This window comes from Bison bison, unplaced genomic scaffold (assembly GCF_000754665.1).
Source record: "Bison bison bison isolate TAMUID 2011002044 unplaced genomic scaffold, Bison_UMD1.0 scf7180017864296, whole genome shotgun sequence".
Lineage (NCBI taxonomy): Eukaryota > Metazoa > Chordata > Mammalia > Artiodactyla > Bovidae > Bison > Bison bison.
The window spans coordinates 3,361,462-3,384,966 of NW_011494868.1; the positions used below are offsets into that span (position 1 = coordinate 3,361,462).

Genomic DNA, 23,505 nt, shown 5'->3' on the forward strand with positions numbered 1-23,505 from the left:
AAAATATAGTTAAAGTAGAGTAGCATCTTAAAGAATTAAGAAAAGTGTTTAATATTCAGTGTTATGGACAGAACCCTTTTTGTGACCAAATGTTTCTTGTTGAGCTAATTTAATTACAGGCCAGATGCAGGTGCTGTGATTTACAAACCTTGCCTCCTTTTTGTTCATTTTCAGGTTGGTCTGGGACAGCTGCACCTGCACGGCGGCCGTGGAGTGGAACAAAACCATCAGGTACCCTTGCTGATCTTTGGGCTTAGCTTTTCATGCCATGGCAAGCTGTGACGCTCCAGATGTATTTCTTGCAAAGTCAGTTACAATATCAAGCTTTGAAATTGAGTCACCATCACAAATGAGCTTTCAAGATCTAACCCCTGAGGAACCTGAAGAACAAAAACGTGGTCATACTTTGCGGTGATGCAAAAGGTTTTATTAATTCCAAAACTAGTGGTCGGTGCTGCCAAAAATGCATAGAACAACGTCTTGGTTTTCTATAGGAATGTGATAGACATATGTCTGAAAACTCCTACTGGAAAGTATTTCCTAGAACCGAGGAGACCGCAGTGTTGAGTTTTTTTATAAATTAGGCGTGTGCAGCTGTAGCAGCCACATCCATTTCCAGTCCCCAGTTTTTAATCTGTTTTTTATCAGCTTTTTGTCCTGTGTATCGCTCATCTCTTCCCTTCTGCCCGCATACACCTGTCACTTACATGAATAATTTCCTGCCTGCATTTCCTAAGCAGTAACTTGTACAGGTTCCTGCAGATATAAACGGCATCTGATGGTGCAGTTCCCTTGCTCTAATTTCTTCCGAGTGGTCTGTGATTTCCGATAGTTCGAAAGCCAAAACCCTCAGCTTGAACTCCAAGGCCTTGGATATGGCTGTTTCCCTCGCCAGCCCCTTGCTTTCTGAGTCACAGGCACAGAGACCTTTACTCGGGTCTTTGAAAATACTAAGAAGCTCCCTGTCTGGGGACTTCTGGAAGGCCAGTCCCTCTGTCTAGAGTGAATATTATTATCCCACCTCCTTTCTTCGCCTGACAGTTCGTACTCATCCTCTGGAAGTCAGGTCCAGTGTCTCTTCCCCTAACACATCTCCCCTGACCCCTACCGCACTGCAGGAACAGGTCGTGTACCACGGTTAGGAGTTCTGCAAGTCTGTGTTCCCTACGGCCTTTGTCACTGTAAATTAGTCAGGGATGTAGTATAGTTGTTTCTCCTGCGGGAATATGAGGTTCGAAACAGCACGGGCTGTGTCTGCCTTGTTTGCCACCTCATTGCCTGCAGCTGGCGATGCTTACTAAAGAAACCCTGTTTTTCTGCCATGCCAGTTATATGTTCCAATTAAGGTTATTTTATACACCATAATGCATCAGCTTTAAGAATTAGAGCATAACAAAATGCACTTATCACTGAAACTATACCAAATATTGATGCTTTTTAAAAATTACTATTCAGCCAGCATTTTAACTACTTTCAGTGTCTCTCGGTCATTAAAATTTCATGTTAGGCCAGTGAACACACCAAATGAACTGATGAGTAAAAATGTCAGGTGAGACAACAGAAATCTGGTTAAGAATTTTCTGCTTTCCTTTATACAGCAAGTTTTTGGATATTCTTGGTGCTGTATGCTACCTGCCTGGGAAGCAGTTACACAGGGATAGATTTTCACGGAAGAGAAGGCATCCCCAATATGTAATCGCATGAACTCAGCCAGCACTGAGTAGTACCACGTGTCCCATTCCCCCCGAGGCATTCAGGATTCAACGCTGGACCTTACCTTTGGTTCTTACCTTGGCAGAGCTTCACGTTTAACAGAAGCATTAGTTATTTTTTTAAACAATCACACCAACAAATGTGTAGTAAATTGTGATTATTGTTACAAAGGAGACTTAAAGTGTCCGGTGGTAGGTTCCTGACTGGAAAGTAACACTTGCCTCTGAAGAAATGTGGTTGACATTTAAGTTGAACCTTGGCGGTAAGGTCATCCCAGGCCAAAAAGAACAGATGTGTCTAGGTCGTCAGGCAGGAAGGAACAGGGCGTTGGTGTACCTGGAGAGCAGTGAGCAAAAGGTGCGACAGTGCTGAGATAAAGGGTCTGATCTATTCCTTACAGCACTTCAAGGAGCCGCAAGGTCCAGCCTGTTGAGACTTAAGAGCAGTCGCTTTGGGTGACCCCAACAATGAAAGCAGAAAGATCAGGGATGGGTGCTTTGCAGAAGTTTTGCCAGGAAAGAACGCCGCTTCGACTGGAGCCATGGGGAGGGAGGGTCGTAGATGCGCTCCAGGCGTGCTCGGCGGTGAAGGAAACAGGACTAGGGGCTGGATTGGCTGCCAGAGGGACTGGGGGGCACCTATGGCAACCAGCAAATGTTGCCTTGCCATTTATTTCAACTTGTATGCTTCAGTGTAACAAGATTTTTTTTTTTTTTTAATGTTTCTGAAGTAACTATTCTGGTTAAAAGCCAAGGGCAGATTCTGTTAATAACTGATTCTTTTCATAAATTCCTTCTCGCAGAGAGCATTTGACTACTTCAACTTAGCAGCGAATGCTGGCAATTCCCACGCCATGGCCTTCTTGGGAAAGGTACTGTACGTTCTGTGAGCGTTTTCTTTGATAGCAGGAGGTGCTCACCTAGTAAGCACATATGGTGTTCATCATCTACAATTTAACAAAAGTAAGCTGGAAATAAAATTTCCAATACAAGCATATTATATTTTAAAGTGCTGCCAAGTCACTTCAGTTGTGTCGGACTCTGTGCAACCCCATGGACTGCAGCCCACCAGGCTTCTCCGTCCATGGGATTCTCCAGGCAAGAACACTGGAGTGGGTTGTCATTTTCTTCTCCAATGCGTGAAAGTGAAGTCACTCAGTCGTGTCCGACTCTTAGCGACCCCGTGGACTGCAGCCTACCAGGCTCCTCCGCCCATGGGATTTTCCAGGCAAGAGTACTGGAGTGGGGTGCCATTGCCTTCTCCTTTAAAGTGCTACCCTGAGACATTTTCTTAGGTAACTTAGAGGGAACGTAGCATTTGTTTATCAGTATGTTAATTCTCCACTGACGCTAACTGTCACTGTCTGTGGCCCTGCTTTTGGTGTATGATATGCAGTAATAAGGGATTTACTCTTTACGTTGTGCTGTTTTGCTAAGTCTGTCATAATTGCCTGTTTACTTCCATGTTGAATCGAGATGATCAGAGTGTGTTGAAATTTATCTGCAGACCTTATTTAATGTCTTAAGTATGATAGCCATCACCCACTTCTCAGTGCTATTCTTTTTTCAGCCAAGGAAGCATTTAAGTCTAGAGATTAATGAACAGATTCTATATGTCACGGCATATTCTCACCACTTCCTTTTTCATTATTTTGAACACTAACACAGTGTAAACCAATGGGTATTTTCATCTTTGGCCAAGTCCTAGGGTTAGGAGGCTCAGCTAGAATATGTCTCAGAAGCCTTTACAAAGAGAAGGATCTCATCAGTATTTGCCACATGATCACAACCGGTCATTTGGGGCCTGAGAACTTTACATTTAGACATTCTAACTATTGCAGTGTAGAAATTTGTATCACCCGTCTATTTTTGTTAGCGTTTAAGAACTTTTCTTTTCAGCCCTCTCGATTCTTGCTCTGAATTTCTGATTTCCCCTATCTCAAAAAAATATTTCCTTTCCTTATTTCCCCAATATACACATGGATAAAAACAGTACTACTGGTCATTCAATCTTCCTTTCTCTTGGCCCTTTTATCAGGTCCCATACCTGGTACTCTGTAATCATTCAGTGCTTGGAACCTTTTAAAATAACTTTTTGAGTTACCTTTTTTCCTGAGTTTAAGACTGTCCTTGCATCTTATTATGGGGAAAGCAGTGGACAACATTGCTCTCAGCTCTCCTTTTTCTCATGTAATCACTTATTCCTAACAACTGATTGACCATTTGACTGCCCTCGGTCAGCGTGAGAAGAAAGATTTATCTTGGGGTTTAAGATTACTTCTCCTGAGATTGATTAGTGAACTGATTTTATGTAGTCATGTTTATAGATAAGTCGTAAATTTGGCATGACCAAGAATATATTAAAAATATCTACTGTTAAGATTTTGCTTTTAATTCTAAAATATCCTGTGGGAAACTATGACCCTTTGTTGAAAGATTTCATGAAACCATGAGATGACTTAGGGAAAATGTAATTGCTGAGATGATTACAGCTCATACTGAAATTGGGGTCTGTCTGTTTTCCAGATGTACTCAGAAGGAAGTGATATTGTACCTCAGAGTAACGAGACGGCTCTTCACTACTTTAAAAAGGCTGCTGACATGGTAAGCCTTCTTGACTCAGTGTATTGAAACGTGTGCCATATTCCTGTTACTTTAAGAGATAAGTTTTTAAAGGAATTAATCATAATCAACTTATTCTATAAATTATTGGAAGTGCTTTTGATTCATTTGGATGAATGGATTAGGAAGAAACCTTCTCAATAAAAAGCTATATACATATATGTGTGTGTGTGCGTGCGTGCATGTATGTGTATATTAGGGACCAGATCATTGAATATTAAGTCTGTTTCAGTTGTACTGAGAAGTTCCTGGCCAGGAATAGAATGGGAATTATATAATTTTTAATATATATATTTTTATATAATTATACATATATATAATATTTTATATATATTCAATATATATAATATATATATATTGAATATATATTATATATATTATATTATATATAATGTATATTATAAATACATATTTAATATATATAGTATATATAAAATATATGTATTATATATACAATAAATTTATATATAATTTAATGTATATTAAAAATATATATATAATATATAATTTATATAATTAGTAATAGAATGGGAGTTATATAATTTACCCTGTTTGTATTGCAACTTGAGGTTTAAAGCTTCACTGACTAGTTTTGATCATTATAACACACAAGTTAGACTTTCTTTGGCCCCGAGAAAGCTGCCTCTTGAGTATTTAAGACCCTCTGACGCCAGTGTGTGCGCTTACCTCTCTGTCAACTAGTACACGTTACTAGCTGGTAGTACTACTACTAAGTGGATTAGTACGACTAGTACTTGTTGTCCCAAACGACAACGACAGTTAAGTTTTTCCTGAAGGGGCATGGTGACACTTTTTTTAAAGATGCTTCTCTCCTGAGTTTTAGGTGGATACTAGATTTTTCTCTTTAAGGTTTCAAAGCAGTGATTGTCTTTGTTCCACACAGTCCAACAACCTTAAGCATACCCTTGCCACTGATCTCAATGTGTTGATTCTGCCCTGTGGCAGCATCTTCTTTGTTGGGGTGGGAGGCTACCAGTGGAAAACCAACCCCCCCCCAAAAAAAAAGTGACCTACTTTTAATTTTGAAAAGATTAAACATATCAGTCATGTTTCATATCACAGATTTGTGAGCCAGATATTCATAAGGTAAGTCACCAAAATTTAATTCTAAGTGAATTTACTCGTTACTGTTTTTCAGCAAATATTGAATGTTAGGTCTCCAAAACTCAGTAACCTGTGTAGTCTGATGGGAAGGAGGAAATTCTGTTTTGAATTGAAAAACTTACTAAGACATGTTCTGAATATGCTTATAAATTATTTCTCTTGCAGTCACTTTTTCTTGCCTATTTTTTTTAATGAATCCTTTCATTTTGGTCTGGTTGGCAGGGCAACCCAGTTGGACAGAGTGGGCTTGGAATGGCTTACCTCTACGGGAGAGGAGTTCAAGTTGTAAGTTTTCAGTCCTAATGTTCTGACTTCAACAAGCAGTCAGCTGGTGACGTAGGAAGTGTTCCTTAACTAGCTCCCAGTCAGCCCAGGTGAGGCCATTCCATTTGTAACCAGAGCTCAACCTGGGCCATTCTCTCTTAGGTTTGGTTCCCTGCCACCGCTCACCCCGTCCCACCGTAGCAGCTGCCTCTTGGCATGGCTGTGTCTCTGGTGCCTTCTCAGGGCGTGAAACTTTCTCATGTTTCCATCTCTGCTCTTCGCCTCACTTACTCTCCCATCTCTCTCAGGCTTCAGTATCTCCGGGCCGCATCTTCACTCAGGCCTAAGAAAATTCTAAAGTCCTGTCGTGTAGAGTGAGGAAAGCTCTCTGTGCTACCCCTTGCCCTTCTAGCTGCCACCTCTCTCCTTTCCAGCCCTTTCCTTCAGTCCAGGTTCCTCCAGAGAAGGAGCTCCGTGAGCTGCTGCCGTTCACTCCTCAGCTCTCAGCAGTCAGGCTTCTACCTCCTGTCACTGCGCTGCCCGGCTCAGCAGTGACCTCCGTGTCGGCCCACACGGCGCTGGTTCTGCCTCCCTGGACTCTCTCCTCCTCGGGCCATCTGGGTTTTCCGGGGCCACTGCGCCTCACTCCTCTGCGCTTCTTACTCACACTGGAGGCCCTGGATCCTCATCACCGTCCCCACCTCTGTCCAATCTCCCAAGCCATGTATTCTTTTAATTTGGGCCCAGACTAAGAGCTCGGTAGAGTATTCTAGTCCGTAGATATTCCCTAGCATTAAAGACAGGGATGTGGTCTCATTCTGATTTCCTTCTAGTCATTTTAGGGTAGTAGAATCCAGGAGTGTCATTTGTTTCATTTTTCTCTGAGGATATGTATATTTGAAATATGATAATAATGTTTGATAAGCTGTTCAGGGAAGGAACTAATAAGGACAGAATAATTTTTCTTATTTAATGTTTAAAAATTGAGGTTTAAAAGGGTTTGTTGATTAATAGAAAAGCTGTGACTGTTTCTTAATTTTTGGTCTGCTGTTTTAGTAGTGTTGTTTTATGTTTTCTGAGAGCAGACATACAAGTTGTTTCACAAAATAATGTATTTGTTTTTCTGCATGGTCTTAAATGTTAATCCACCATGACTGAAAAAATATTACCATCTGTGTATTATTAAAAAGAAGGTCTTTTAATGACTTCAGGAATATTGTGTGCTTTGTGAATTCTTTTTATGAATGAATCTCCTGACTTCAGAATATGTCAGCCTTTCGAGCCTTCTCATCGTGTGATCATGTGACCTCTTTTTCTCCAGAATTATGATTTGGCACTGAAGTATTTCCAGAAAGCTGCTGAACAAGGGTGGGTGGACGGGCAGCTGCAGCTTGGCTCCATGTACTATAGTAAGTAATGATGGATACTCCACATCTAAATTCCCTGTTTTCCTCTAGATGTCACTGTGATGTGGAAGTGAGAGCTATTGAGTTTCTATCTGATGAATGTCCTTCCAAGTCAATAATTTGTGTACATCTTGTATTGCCCTGTAGAATGTATTAATCTGTATTAATGTGCAAATCTATGTTAATAAGATTCATATCATTCTGGAGTAAGAATTCTGAGTTTCATTTAGTTTTATTCCTAGGTAGGGCTTCTCTGATGCTTTAGCTAAACCTCACTTAACACTGTTCCTGACCTCTCATGTGATTTTCCTTACAGACGGCATTGGAGTCAAGAGGGATTACAAACAAGCCTTGAAGTATTTTAACCTAGCTTCGCAGGGAGGCCATATCTTGGCTTTCTACAACCTGGCTCAGATGCATGCCAGCGGCACTGGAGTCATGCGATCGTGTCACACTGCGGTGGAGGTGAGGGCTCTTCTGCGCTCGCCCGGGAGGAGAGTCTGCGGTTCTGATTCTGGTTCTCTTCGTATGGTTTCTTCTAGAGTAGAGACAGACTCGGTCAACTGGCACTGAGACAATGAGGGAAGGCTCTGACTGTCGCACTTACTGATTCAGTTTGTCTGTGCCCCTGGAATTAGCCTTCATAAGAGCGGATATTATTGTCTGCGGTCTCTCTGGCACCTCAGACAGTATCTGAGACATAGCATCAAAAAGTATATGTTAAATGAATGTTGCAGGGGGAATGCTGATATCTCCCAGCTGGAGCCTTTCCTCTTTAGCTTTCTCATGATTGGCACGTCAGAGGAACATTGTTCAACGCTTAGCACAGTTTCTCAGGGCTTCCCAGGTGACACAGTGGTAAAGAATCCACCTGCCAATGCAAGACGTGAGTCCAGTCCCTGGGTTGGGAAGGTCCCCTGGAGAAGGTGATGGCAACCCACTCCAGCATTCTTGCCTGGAGAATCCCATGGACAGAGGAGCCTGGCGGGCTACTGTCCCCAGGGTTGCAAAGAGGTGGACAGGACTGAGCATGCACACACAAAGTTTCTAAACCTCTCTATGCCTCAGTTTCCTTCCTCGTAAAGTGGAGCTGTTACTGGAACTTACCGCATAAGAGGGTGGCCCCTCACAGGAGGAGTGAGTGAGTTACTGTTCAAATTAGTATCCCAGATTTATATATATATATATTTTTTTTTTTTAATAAAACTGCCAGAGATTCAGACAGCAAGCTTAACAATTGCTTGTAGCCAACGTGCAAAAAATGATTTCTGACACACCTCTCTTTTTTCCTGTTCTCACAGTTGTTTAAGAATGTATGTGAACGGGGCCGGTGGTCTGAGCGGCTCATGACTGCTTACAACAGCTACAAGGACGGGGACTACAACGCCGCCGTGATCCAGTACCTCCTGCTGGCCGAGCAGGGCTACGAGGTGGCACAGAGCAACGCAGCCTTCATCCTCGACCAGAGTAAGGCCCACTCCCGTCCTGCCTGGGTGTTGGAACACAGGGTGCACGTCAGGTTCAGTTCAGTCGCTCAGTCGTGTCCGACTCTCTGCGACCCCATGAATCGCAGCACGCCAGGCCTCCCTGTCCATCACCAACTCCCGGAGTTCACTCAGACTCATGCCCATTGAGTCGGTGATGCCATCCAACCATCTCATCCTCTGTGTCATCCCCTTCTCCTCCCGCCTTAATCTTTCCCAGCGTCAGGGTCTTTTCCAGTGAATCAGTTCTCTGCATGAGGTGGCCAAAGTATTGGAGTTTCAGCTTCAACATCAGTCCTTCCAATGAACACCCAGGACTGATCTCCTTTAGGATGGACTAGTTGGATCTCCTTGCTGTCCAAGGGACACTCAAGAGTCTTCTCCAACACCACAGTTCACAAGCATCAATTTAAGACATCAAGTTAACTTGTTTAAACAGAAAAGCCACAAAGATATTTCTTTATTGAACTGAACAGCCCACATGCTCAAGTTATTTTACCTCAGATCTCTAAGCCATCAAAGTGAGTTTTATGGAGTTGACACTAGAAATAGATCCAACATTGATCATAAAATTAACTGCTTTCAGTTAAATACATTTTTCAAACTACAGCAAATATAAAAATATTGTTTTTCCAGTGGCATATAGATTCCTAGTGGTTCAGTATGAAATGTCAGACTGAATGAAGCACAAGCTGGAATCAAGATTGCAGGGAGAAATATCAGTAACCTCAGATATGCAGAAGACACCACCCTTATGGCAGAAAGCGAAGTACTAAAGAGCCTCTTGATGAAAGTGAAAAAACTGGCTCAACATTCAGAAAACTAAGATCATGGCATCTGGTCCCATCACTTCATGGCAAATAGATGGGGAAACAATGGAAACCATGACAGACTTTATTTTTTTGGACTCTGAAATCACTGCAGATGGTGATTGCAGCCATGAAATTAAAAGAGGCTTGCTCTTTGAAAGAAAAGCTATGACCAACCTAGCTGCTACTGCTACTGCTAAGTCGCTTCAGTCATGTCCGACTCTGTGCGACCCCATAGATGGCAGCCCTAGACAGCATATTAAAAAGCAGAGACATTACTTTGCTGACAAAGGTCCATCTAGTCAAAGCTATGGTTTTTCCAATAGTCACACATGGATGTGAGAGTTGGACTATAAAAAAAGCTGGGCACCGAAGAATTGATGCTTTTGAACTGTGGTGTTAGAGAAGACTCTTGAGAGTCCCTTGGACTGCAAGGAGATCCAACCAGTCAATCCTAAAGGAATTCAGTCCTGAATGTTCATTGGAATGACTGATGTTGAAGCTGAAACTCCAATACTTTGGCTACCTGATGCTAAGAACTGACTCATTTGAAAAGACCCTGATGCTGGGAAAGGTTGAAGGCAGGAGGAGAAGGGGACGACAGAGGATGAGATGGTTGGATAGCATCACTGACTTGATGGACATGAGTTTGATTAAACTCCAGGAGCTGGTGATAGATAGGGAAGCCTGGCGTGTTGCAGTCCATGGGGTCGCAAAGAGTCACACACGACTAAGCGACTGAACTGAGTGGTTCAGTAATTAGTCTCATTATTAATTCCGTGGTCAGAACATGCCTCGGGAAGTAGTATTGTCCTGAATGCAATGGTTCCTTTGAACTCAGTATTTTATTCCCATACTCGTTTAATGTCAATAATTTTTTCATTTAATATTTTGTATCCCATTTCTTATTTAAATTATGCTGCATGTATCCACCCTGGTTTGCAGATGAAGCCTAAAACTCTAGTGCCTTTGCTTAAACGCCTGGTTTGTGTTTCATTTTCCTTGCAGGAGAAGCGACCATTGTAGGTGAGAATGAAACTTATCCCAGAGCTTTGCTTCACTGGAACCGGGCCGCCTCACAAGGTGAGTGGTTGGTTAGTTCTAGAATAAGAGTTTAACCTGGGGGCCTTTCTTTATTGTATCTTTGTTTTTATCTTCCATAAAAAGGATTCATTCGTGACTTTAAACAGAGATACTGTTGCTTAACTTGTTTTCCTGATTGGTATTCATTCTTAGAATGAGTTCTAATCCCAGGGTTTTTAAATTGAAATGCAGGATCTTTGTACTGGACATTTATATCATTCTATGCTTTACTCTGATTTTTAGTTTGAGTCTAGTGTGTTGTGTAAAATGACAATTGAATAAAATGTGTAATAGAATATAGGTGTAAAACGTAAGATTTCAGCCTTTCCCCACTCTTTTTTGTTTGACTATTTCTTTCTCATGCATACTACTCCCAACGTTATCTGCCCATCTTTGCTCCAGTTGAACTATATAAAATGTTAGATGACACAATAGAATACAGTGATCATTTGAAGAGTATTGTTAGTGAAATAGAGATTACACCCACTTTGTTTTGCCTCTCCCTGACTATTAAAAAGCCTTCTTCAGAAGGGCAACTCTTCTGATATTAATTTTTTACTGAATTTGTAGCTTGGCTGAAGAAATTGCTATAAAGTTTGTGTGTTAGAAGACGGACTTCCCAGGTGGCGCTAGTGAGAAAGAACCCACCTGCCAATTCAGGAGACTCGCGTTCTGTCCTTGGGTTGGGAAGATCCCCTAGAGCAGGAACTGGCAACCCACTCCAGTATTCTTGCCTGGAAAATCCCATGGACCGAGGAGGCTGGCAGTTTACAGTCCTTGGGGTCGCAAAGAGCTGGGCATGACTGAGTGCGCACGTGCACGCTGTGTTACAAATGAACATTCTGTTTTATGGAAGCGTGTTAGCAGGAGGAGAAATAAGAGTTTCATCTGCTTTAAACACAGTTTCTGATTGGCAGTTTTACATTTAACCGCTATTTCAGGCTATACTGTGGCTAGAATCAAGCTTGGAGACTACCACTTCTATGGCTTCGGCACGGATGTGGATTACGAGACTGCGTTTATCCACTATCGTCTCGCGTCTGAGCAGCAGCACAGCGCACAGGCCATGTTTAACCTGGGCTACATGCATGAGAAAGGACTGGGCATTAAACAGGTGGGCGTGACTTCAGATGTATGCGTGCTGCCATTTTGATTTGGGGGAAAGCATCTTCGTTTTTATAGGAAATAGGCTTCCTTTGGAGTGTGCTCACGTTTTAGGTGCTAAGTTAGAAGCCAGTCTTGTAGTATTTCGAAAGAGTACCCTCCACCTCTCTCACCCTCAAGCATACGTGTGTACACTATTTAGGGTATTAGGCCAAAGACAGATCCATAAAAGTGGAAAACCATCGCTGCCTCTGCTGTTAACTCCTGTTTGAGAAACTGTCCATCAACAGCCAAATTCTGTCATTTCTAAATTACTTTGAAATGAATTAAAGTGTTTGCTACTGCTGAACTTATTCTCACTCCTACACCTTCCTACTGAAGTCATCCTTTAGACCCGTGGTCATGCAAGTTTCTACCTGTGTTAAAATAACTTTGAGAAACGTATCCTCTTACACATTTTTAATTTGACATTTAAAATTTCTCTTAAGTTTCAAAGAGTCTAAGTTCTAGCTATTTTAAACACTAAAATTTTTATAAATGGAATGACTAAATTACTTTAAATCCCAAAATAATTTGATACCCTCATTATTAACTTTTTTAAAAAAGCATGGCAAATTTGTTAATAAAAATTGTATCCTTTACTTTTCTCCCTGAATTTATATTTTAGTCCATTATTCCTAAAAGTTATATACCAGTGTAATATACTGATCACTCTGTCATGCTTATCTGAAACAAAAAGTGTGTAAATTCGAATTTGAATTTTATTTCCTGTGATTATAGGCTGTTTTAAGAAATATTATGGGTATATTATTATAGTCAATTATGAATATACTGTTGATCTCATCAAATTCATGATTTTATAAAATTTTACTTTCTCTAATGCATCTTTGAGATGAATAGAGCATTTTAAAAAATTATTGTAAGTATTGTAGAATAGATTTAGCATTCTATTTTCTGTTTTATAAATATATGAGTGGAACCTCGTTCACATAAGTAAGTACATGGGAATGGGAAGAATTCCGTAGCAAGGTTATTGGCTCTTTAAATGGCTTTAGAGTGCTGTGCTGTCTGGGTCAGTGTGGGCTCTGAAACAGTGCCACAGAGCAGTGGCTTAAGCAGCAGGCGTTTATCCTCCCATTTCTGGAGGCTGTGAAGTTGAAGGCCAGGGTGCCTGCAGGTTTGGTGTCTGGTGAAGGCCCTCTCCTCTCTGTGGCCTCTCATGAGGAAAGAGGGAGAAAGAAGCAGCAAGCTCCTTGAGGATTCTGATGAGGACGTTAATTCCGGTCATGAGTGCTGTCCTCTTAGGACCTCACCCAAACCCGATAACCTCTCAAAGCCCTCACTTCTTCATACCTTAGGGCATAGAGTTTCACATATAAATATTGGGATAATGCAAACACTTAGTCTGTAACATATGCCAAAAATCAGATTAATCTGTCATCGAAGTTATTTCTAATGATCCATCACTGGATAACTTGGATAGGTCCCCCCTTCAGTTCTGTTGAAAACAACAAATTAGAAACTAGAGACTTGCAAAAAGAGGTGTTCCCTGGCCACTGGACTCACGCTTTCTCAGTTTCTGGGAGTCACATCTGAAAGGCTTTCCCAGGGCTGATAAGGAGCTAATGATACTCCTTACTCATTCAGTCTCCTAGAGACCTTTTGTGCTTAAAAGAAGGTGGTTCATTTCACTTTGTTAATGCACTGCTTTTTTGTCAAAGTGCTTATTTTATTGAATTTGAGTATTTTATTTCCAGTGTGTAAGTTTTGATACATTTATATGAACATTAGATGTTGAATATAGTTTTATCAAGAATCCGGAGCTGCAGGCTGTGCGTTCAGTTCGTGGACAGTCTGCTGAATAGCACAGCTGCTGAAGCCTCCTTGCCCTGTCAAACCAGTCGGCCAAATCCGACTCGGTTTCTATCAGAAGGCCTGACTTTGTTAATTCAAATAAAATTAATGGGCTTGATGCCTAAAAAGATCACACGTAAGTTGTGGTTTTTACACATTTAGTAATAATTTGCAAAGACAATCAGAATTAAAGTGATGAAACTCTTAATTTTTAAAAAAAATCTGTATAATAAGCTGTACAACAAGAAAATCAGTGCTTTTCGTGTCATAATTTGTAATGTTATACAAATTTAATTTGTAATGTTATACAAAGCTTATGCAAATTCTTACGAATAAAGACTAATGAAATGCATAGTATTCCTTTGATTAGAGTTAGGGGAGAGACTGCTGGTATCCATAATTTTTTTTAATTTATTTATTTTTAATTGAAGGATAATTGCTTTACAAGAATTTTGTTGTTTTCAGTTAAACCTCAACATGAATCAGCCATAGGTACACATACGCCCCCTCCCTCCTGAACCTCCCTCCCATCCCCCTTCCCATCCCACCCCATAGGTTGGTACAGAGCCCTGTTTGAGTTCCCTGAGACATAAAACAAATTCCCATTGGCTATCTATCTTATATATAGTAATGTAACTTTCCATGTTACTCTCTTCATACATCTCACCCTCTCCTCCCCTCTCCTCTTGCCTATAAGTCTATTCTCTATGTCTGTTTCTCCATTGCTGCCCTGCAAATAAATTCTTCAGTACCATCTTTCTAGATCCCATATCTATGCATTAGTATATACAGTATTTATCTTTCTCTTTCTGACTTGCTTCACTCTGTATAATAGGCTCTAGGCTCATCCACCCCATTAGAACTGACTCACATGTGTTCCTTTTTATGGCTGAGTAATGTTCCATTGTGTATATGTACCACAACTTCTTTATCCATTTATCTGTCTATGGGCGTCTAGGTTGCTTCCATGTTCTAGCTATTGTAAACAGTGCTGCAGTGAACATTGGAGTACGTGTGTCTTTTTCAATTTTGGTTTCCTCAGGGTATATGTATAAGAGTGGGATTGCTGGGTCATGTGGTGGTTTTATTCCTAATTTTTTAAGGAGTTCCGTTAGTTTTAATAAGGCGTTATGATCACCTTTTCTTATTTGTTTTCTGTTTTTTAAATAAATGACATATTCATACTCTAAAAACTAACCAATCCAGCATCCAATATAGATAGAAAAATTTAAGTATTAAATTAAGATGAGGATTGGTGATAATTGGAATAAATAATTCAGGATTTGATTGATAAGATTTAATTTCTCTATCGAATCATCCACACACAGGCCATGGATCACATAAAGTTTGATGTGTGATCTTGAAAAATATGACAGTGCAAGTAAAATGTGTTACTTTTTTAAAAAAATCAAAGACACTCACCATCCTGTCACTTTTGTTTGATGCTCTCTTCTTTTTAACTAATGACTTGCCTGGGGACAAGTACAGAGAAGAGCCGGAAGTAACTGCTTCTATTTAACTGTGCAGAAAAAGTCAGTCTTAGTGTTTAGCCTTTCTTTGCCGTGTCATGGAATTCTTACCTACGAATTTAGTATTCTTTGACAATACTCAGGGCATGAGAGAAGTGAGGTTGTTAAATGAGATTTTTGCAACTCACACCATCCCATTCTACCATTTATCTGAAGGCAGAGCGCCCTCATCTGGGCCACAGTTAGTAATAATTTGTTTCTCCCTTTACAGAAATACATCTAAGACAGGGAAAAAGAGGATTGAGAAACCCCTACCACCCCTTAGAAAACTTTTTTGAGTATGTCCACCCCAGTATAAAGATCTCTACTCCAGACAGAAACCAGAAATTCCTTACGCTGACTGGTTTATAAGTAGGAGAAAATTACTTGAGACCTACAGGTCACCCCGGAAGTCTCCGGGTTAACAGTGTTCTGCAGAGACCTCACATATAACTGTGTCCAGCAAGGGGGTGTCAGGTCAGGGACACACAGGTGACCTTTCAAATTGTTTCCATTAGATTCTTCAAAAGCAAGCAGTTAGATAATTAAAAGAAATTATCCCTAATTAAAGCTTGAGTTCTTTCTTTGAATAAGGGAAATTTTAAAATGAAACTTGAAAGGTAAAATAAACTTTCCGAACATGTAAATAGTAATTATTTTTACTTTAACAAGAAATGAATCTTGGCTTATTACCTCTGTTATAGGATATTCACCTTGCAAAGCGTTTTTATGACATGGCAGCCGAAGCCAGCCCAGATGCTCAAGTACCAGTCTTCCTGGCACTCTGCAAGTTGGGCGTTGTCTATTTCTTGCAGTACATACGGGAAACAAATGTAAGTGGTCCACGACTCTCCTAATGAAAATACACATGCTATAACCTCAACCCACAGGTTTGGTTTTGCTCAGTTGGGGGAGAGGAGAGTAAGTGACTGGTCTTTGCCCTTCTTCCTGGGTAGAGGGACCTCGTCGGGTGAGGGACGAGGGTGCCGCAGAGCATTTACAGGTGCCAGGGGCGCCTGACGGGTCCCCGGTGCTAAAGGGCATCCCAGGCGGTACACCAGTGAAGAGCCCGCCTGCCGATGCAGGAGACGCCAGAGACGCGGGTTCAAACCTTGGGTCGGGAAGATCCCTTGGAATAGGAAGTGGCAGCCCACACCAGAATTCTTGCCTGGGACATCCATGGACAGAGGAGCCTGGCGGGCTCCAGTCCATGGGGTCGCAGAGTCAGACACGACTGAGTGACCGTGCACGCATGTATGCCCATTGCTAGTGCGTTTCATTGGTGCAGATGTTTTCTGGTTAGGGGAATCTGAGACTAACCCATGACAACTTGAAATAGTAGTTAACTAAGTTCAAAAGCATTTACTCAGGTGACTGCCTAGCAGTGACTCAGACCAAGCACTTAAAAAGAGAATTTAAAACATGGAAAGAAGTGGAACCTGAGAGCCTGCCCAGGCTATTGTACTTCAGATTCTTCTGCTAGTGAAACATGTTAAAAACAGCACCGGAAGTGTTTTCTAAAAATACCTAGAATTATTTAAATGTGCTCAACGGTAGATCCGTGCTAGGAGGTGGGTGGGTTACCCATTCTCTTCACAACTACCAGCTTAGTTTCCAACACAGGGCTCTAGGGCTCTCCAGGTGTCTGTTTTGCTTACAGTACCTGTCATTCCTCATAACAGATTCACTGGTGCAGCATTTAACTCTGAAAGTCCTAAAAGGTATGCAGAAAGAAGGGCTGTTTAACTTTAATTCACTCCAGGCCAGAAAGGGATGATGTCAACCTTTTGTTGGCATCTTTCAGGACGAGTTGATGCACCCTTTCACCGTTAGATTCCAGAAGGGGCTTCACTCAGTGTTAGCATGTGTAGATTGAGGCCTTAGGCTTCAGCATCCAGAAGACGAAATTCGTTTTGCAATCCTAGCGATGCACCAAGGTTCTCCACCTATTGGGCTCCTGAGGGCTGAAGGTGCTGGCGTCTGTCCTGTCCTCTGCTTATACACTTGTAAACAACGTAGGATTGTTTGGTAGCAGGATCCAGGGTACACTGTGCGCTCTGCTATCAGTAACTCAAAGGACCTTTGTTCCTTTCACTGAAAAGCTAACAGTGTGGCCACCAGCTCTTACTCTCTCAGGACTATTTCAACTAAACTATTGATTAAATGTGTATTACATTATTATCCATGTTTACCTAATTATCAGTATTGAGCACAGTCTAGGATTTGGTTGTGTAATACTCCATAATAAGTTGTGTTTTAGGAACTTACTCCTAAATAAGGAATAAGGTATAGGAAAACAATCAGATGCCCCATAATCTTACCACTTGGATATTCTCCCACCTTCCCTGTGAAAGGAGTAAGAAGTACTGATGGTAAGAAAGTCAAACAGTACAGAAAAACAGTCTCCTATTGTAGGTCCTACCCCAGGAAACTATTAGTTTCTTATAATTTTTTTCCAGAAAAAATTAGATTCTATACCTACAAATGTATATTGTGGGGACCTTTTAAATGTAGTTTTATTTAAACATAAAGGATTATGCCCCATATTTCCTTTCTTCTTGGTGGGTAAGTAGCAGTCAGAAAATACCAGGAATAACTTAAGCAACATTAAAATATGATATACAAAGAACATAATTTTAAAGTTCAGTTTTAGCAGTCAATTACAGTTAAATCCTAACTAAAATCATTATTTGTGCAGCTGTTAAACATGAATCTAACTATGATTCATATGAAACATTCAGTTACAATAAACGGGCGACCGTAGTAAAGTAGCCCTGCCGTCATTAGAAGAAAGCGTTTTGGTAGCGAGTGAGTCATCGCTGGAAACAGGTTATAGTTGCGCCCATACACTGCTTCCCCAGCCCCGTCCTTGTCCCCAGTGTTTGTTTCAGATATTTCCTGTGAAAATGGTTGGAAATTAGCGCATTGTTACTGAACGGAAGGAGTCCTGTAAGATACTTTGTTGTTGTTTAGTCACTTGGTCCTGTCCGACTCCTTGCGACCCCATGGACTGTAGCCGCCAGGCTCCTCTGTCCATGGAATTCTCCAGGCAGGAATACTGGAGTGGGTTGCTGTACCTTTCTCCAGGGGGTCTTTCTGCCCCAGAGATCAAACCCAAGTACTTTTCATTTCTTCAGTTGAACTGATTGTTTTGTCTAGTCCTTAATTTTATTAGATTGTTTACTGTGTTAAAGTCTGGCGGGGTTTAATTTTTAGTTTATTTCTTACTGAAGTACAGTTGATGTGCAGCACTCTAGAGTTACATATACAATACAGTGATTCATCATTTTTATAGATTGCACTCCATGTATGGTTATTAGACATTAGTGGCTATGTTCTCCGTGTCATAGCTTATGTTGTACATAACAGTCTGTGTCTCTTCATCCCGGACCTCTGTATCGCCCCTCCCACTCCTTCTCCCTGCTGGTAACCACTACTTTGTTCTCTATATCTGAGTCTGCTTCTTTTTTGTTGTATTCACTAGTTTGTAAATTTTTCAGATACCACGTATCAGTGATATCATACAGCATTTGTCTCTCTGTCGGACTCACTTCACTTAGCATAATGCCCTCCAAGTCCATCCACGTTGCTACAGATGGAAAAATGCCATTCTTTTTATGGCTGAGTAATAATATTCCATTGTGTATATGCACCACATCTTCATTCACCAATTGATGGGCCCTTAGGTTGCTTCCATATCTTGGCAATTATGAATTATGCTACTGTGAACATCGGACTGCATGTATCTTTCAGAATTAAGTGTTTTTGTTTTTTTCAGATAAATAGCCAACAGTGGAACTGCTGGGTCATGTGGTAGTTTTTATAGTAAAATCTTTTTTCTAAAAAAGACATTGCAAAATATTACTAAAACCAATTGTTTCAATAAATTCTGTATTTATCTCCTAATTTGTGAGGTAACTTTCCTAGCTTTACGTTTAAGTGATCATAATGATTTTTATATTATTCTCACTAAGATTCGAGACATATTCACTCAACTTGATATGGACCAGCTCTTGGGACCCGAGTGGGACCTTTACCTCATGACCATCATCGCGTTGCTGTTGGGAACAGTGATCGCCTACAGGCAGCGGCAGCACCAGGACATGCCTGTCCCCAGGCCCCCGGGGCCACGGCCGGCCCCACCGCAGCAGGAGGGGCCCCCAGAGCAGCCGCCACCGCAGTAACCCACCGCGTCCCCCCAACGGTGACAGACAAGGAAAGGGTTTGCTGAGAACGCTTGCATTCGGTGTAGGACTTTGGATCAGTGATCGCCACCTCCTGGAAGAGGCACAAGGAAGCGTTGAATTCCTAAAGCTGCTTGGAATCTGATGCCTTTATTTTCAGGGATAAGTAACTCTTACCTAAACTAAGTTGAATGTCCGTTTCAGTGCCGTACGGAATAACAGCTCTCAGTGGCTTCCCCCGCCCCCCTTTTTTCACCCCGGAAACATTTGCAAGGCACTCGCAGTGGTCATGTCCGCTGTGTCCAGCTGTCTTTCTTGGGTCCCTTCAGTCACTCTTTCAGTGTGCATAAGTTCTGTCAGCCGTCTTGAAGGTCTTATGCATTGACACTAGAACTGATCAATGAAAAAAGGAAAACCCAGTTAGTTGCAAATTTAACCTTAACATGTTTGAAAGTCTGAAAATAGAACTTGCCTTTTAAGTTAAGAAAAAAAAAAAGTCCTCAAAGTGTTCCAGAACTGTGATAACCAAGGACCTTTGATCAGTCCATGTGCAAGTATACATATGCAGCGTATTTGTTCCTTTAAAAGGGAAGGTTGGGCGGTTTCTTATTATTGGTGATTGATTGTCATCCTTTATACCATACTTCTCTCCTTCAAAGACTGAAAGGCCTTGTTAAAGAGTTTTATGTGAACTTCATTTCCTTGGAGTGGAGTATATAGAAAACTTTGTGAACTGACCCCTTGAGCTAACACATGAACTTGCCCCACCTACTCACTGTAATTTGCTTGTTTGTTACAAGTATGCAGAGCCTTTATCTGGAGCCAGAGGCTGGACTGAACGGGAGGATTAGAAAGCAATATTGAAGGACTCTGGGTGGGGTACCAGGATCACAGACACACTTTCCCAAAAGTTAATGCTTCTGTTCCCAGGATTCATTTTATTAATACTTTGCATTTCTTACTGCAAAAGAACAGACCACCCTCCTGAATTCTTTAAATGTGAAATATCCTTGCCAGGCTATGGCAGACAGAAACTACCATTACAATACTAAAACTCTAGCGAGTCAGAGATGCATTAAAATCAGTGGTTGAAGAAAGCTACTAAAGTCTCCTTGTTCAGACAGATTTTTATTTCTGCAGCTTGATGTAATGGGAGAAAATCAACCACCTGCGTAGCTACCATGTTTCATCGCCATCCCACTGTTAACAGGAGGAAAAGCAGGCTGTTACACTTCAGAACTGTCTGCTTAAGGATACGGAGAAAAGCCACCACGGCACCAGCAAAGACCACTGAGAACATCACATACACAAATGAAACACGTCAGCCAAACTCATACTCCTTTTTACAGTTGGATGGCAGCGTTCGCCAGCCTGTATCCAATCTGAGGCCCGTTTAGCGTCTGAGCAGGCTTTCTGCGCTTGCTGACCTCCGTCTGTTTCTATTAATCTTTATACTCTTTTCATAACCCCTCATGTGCCAGAAAACTTGAAGAGTTCCTTACCTGTAGACTTGTAAAACTTTGGTTTTTGAAGTGGGGATTGTATTTAGAACTAGGTCTAATCAGTCCGTAAGGAAGCTGAGGGCTCTAAATGTGAAGTTGTGTGCTTTTGTGTGTGTGTGTGTGTGTGTGTGTGTAGAGTATTATGAGAAACCTGGTGAGCAAACTTTCCTCCTGGATAGTTGCTTCTAAACCTGAAGAGGTGGTCACAGCGAGAACCATGTGTAAATGCACATCTGAAAGGTAGGCCATTTTACCCTCAGAAATGTAATGTCGCTTTGGGCAGCTCATGTAAATACTGAGACTTCTGTTCGCTCTCTTATGTGAGAGATTCGCTTGCATTTGGTACAGGATGTTCATGTCTTCACCCCTGCCTCTTCTCCCCACCCGTCAAAATAAGTATGATCCACGGTCAGAGCCACTCTCCGTTTCAAAGAAACTGTTTCATTTTATTTAAACGTTTAACAAATAACTTCTATGTTTTTCTGTCATCCACCTAATTTCTCCTTTAGCAGTATTCTTATCTCTTTATCTTTCCTTCCCTCTTAGTACTTGGAAAAAGACAATTCTTCAACAGTGGTCTCTACCCCGAGGCAGACGGGAAAGGCCGGTCTTGCTCTCCAGGTGATGACAGACTTCCTGTTGGCGTACCTCTTGCCCATGTCCTTTTTATTCATCTTCCAAATCGATCTTTTTTCTGCTGGCCTTTGCCCACCTCCTGTTTCGCGCAGGCTCATTTGCTACTGGCAGTTTGAATGGTAAACCTAAAATAGTTTAGTTCCTGTGACTTCATTCAAAGACTTGTCTCGAAATCCTTGGCTCCCTTCCTCGGCCTGTACAAGGGACCTGATACCTAAACAAATAGGAACGGGGTTTCTCCTAAAATAACGCTCAATACTTAACCTAATCAAATGGCATCCATTTGAATACAATGACAGTAACTCAAGCTAGTTAATGTCAGTGACATTAAACCAACTCCAGGATTCAGGAGTTTTAATGTTAGGATTTAGAGTTAGCAGGTAGAGTGTGGCTTCACCTCTCTGCGGTAGCCCAGCTCTCCCCGTCCCTGTGAGAGGCTGTCTTCCTGCCTTCGGGGCAGCGGCAGTAGGGCCTTTGCTCAGGCTTCACCTCTCCGAGGTAGCCCCGCTCCCCGTCCCTGTGAGAGGCTGTCTTCCTGCCTCTGGGGCAGCGGCAGTAGGGCCTTTGCTCAGCTTCCGTTCTCTTGTGCGTTTGGTCTGTTGCTTATCCAACCGTCCCAGAGTCTGGAGACTCTTTAGCTTTTTATTTTCTGCTAAGAAGGTGGCACTGGTGTTTGGGGTTTGCTATTGGTTTTCTGTTTTGTTTTGTTTTTTCCTTTTTGTTCTTGGAGCTTTTGTTTCTGTTTTCTGGGTAAGGCTTACCTTGTTTTTAGTTTCTATTCAATGGCACAGAAAAATCAGAAGGTTTCTTTTCTTCCAAAATGATTTAGCACTTAAAGGAGATTAACTTGCGGATCATTAATCCTAATACTCTTGAGGATGTGTTCCCCTTCTGCATATGCGGTTAATTTGTGAGTTTTACTGCTAAGCCATTGTATCTCTCTCTCACTGGGAAGTTGTAGAAACTTCTGCCCATGATCTGTTGCTTTATTTAAGGAGCTGCTGTTGCCTCCAGGAAACTCAAGAATTTTGTATGAGCTTTTTTTTTTCTTTCACCTCCTTTCTTTGCTCCTCATGTTCTTCAAACCAGTGTTTTGGAAGTATGCATGCAAGCCTGTAAATGAAGACCACAGGTCTTCATGTGTGTAGCATGTGTATTATAGTGTCTGGCTACATCTGCAAACACCCTATTCAGAGGTTTGGATTAACATTTCACATGCACATTTCAAAACAAAAGTTTTTCAGCCGTTAAACACCCCCCTTACCAAGAAGAGCAGCATGGGCTACATTTACCCCAATAACAGCTACTGTTTGTTTTAAAAGTGAATTTAATTATATGTTATACAATATTATGACTACCACTGTGCAAGAAATAAAGCAAAAGAACTTCTATTTTCATGAAAGTATTTTTCATCAGTCATTGGTCTCAGATATAAGTGAAAATACAAACTTTCTGAATACTGTACTGTCTGAGGCACTACCTGACTTTTAAATGTGTAGTAAAAAGAAGCTAAATTTCTCCTTCCACTTGGTATTTCAAGAAGATTGAAAATATTCCACGTAAAAATGATTTGCACAAGTGAAAAGCCTGTGTGTGCACGAGAAGGATGTCTTGGTTATATGTAGAGTCATCTCACAGCACCAGTTTTCCTGTTTGGAATTATAAGATGACACTGTTCTCTTTGATTTAAAAAAAAATCATAACATTTGATACGATCAAGGTGTAACCACTATTGATATTTAGGAGACATTTTAAAAGACCATAAACTGACATTGGAAAGAACACCATGGTAGACTTTTTGTAAATTTATTTTGTATTTAATTAAATTCAGTATAAAGGCTGGTGAAGTGTAATATAATTGTGTAAACAAATCCTGTTAATAGAGAGATGTACAGATTCGTTTTGTACTGTATCTTGAAACTTGTGAAATAAAGATTCCACCTCTGGTTATCCTGTATGCTAATCATGTACCATGGCCAGGCACCACTCCACACAGGCTTTTTTAAAAACCTGAATGATTCAATTTTTTAATGAACCTTTTGGATTTTCAGAAGCTTCTGGAAAAACATTCATTGGGGGCGCTTTGAATCCATCTTAAATTTACTTTTAGCTATTGAAATTCAGATTTCTGTAAGTTGAGTATTATCCTCCGGAGTACATAGAATATACACTTGCCAAGAAGCGTTTCCATGTTTAAATCCCTGAGATCTTG

The 23,505-nt window shown here is 41.1% G+C and overlaps 1 protein-coding gene across 1 annotated transcript in view; it reads left to right on the forward strand.

The window, feature by feature from the left end:
* Positions 1-23,243, forward strand: part of SEL1L (sel-1 suppressor of lin-12-like (C. elegans)) — a 64,951-nt gene extending 41,708 nt beyond the window's left edge. The window contains exons 11-21 of the mRNA XM_010850876.1: positions 175-231; positions 2,516-2,584; positions 4,239-4,316; positions 5,682-5,744; positions 7,045-7,132; positions 7,446-7,594; positions 8,431-8,596; positions 10,431-10,505; positions 11,447-11,619; positions 15,676-15,804; positions 18,946-23,243. Of these exons, the coding sequence (XP_010849178.1) occupies positions 175-231; positions 2,516-2,584; positions 4,239-4,316; positions 5,682-5,744; positions 7,045-7,132; positions 7,446-7,594; positions 8,431-8,596; positions 10,431-10,505; positions 11,447-11,619; positions 15,676-15,804; positions 18,946-19,155 (1,257 nt within the window). The 3' untranslated portion in view covers positions 19,156-23,243. The remainder of the gene's footprint in view (positions 1-174; positions 232-2,515; positions 2,585-4,238; positions 4,317-5,681; positions 5,745-7,044; positions 7,133-7,445; positions 7,595-8,430; positions 8,597-10,430; positions 10,506-11,446; positions 11,620-15,675; positions 15,805-18,945) is intronic.
* Positions 23,244-23,505: the final 262 nt, after the last annotated feature.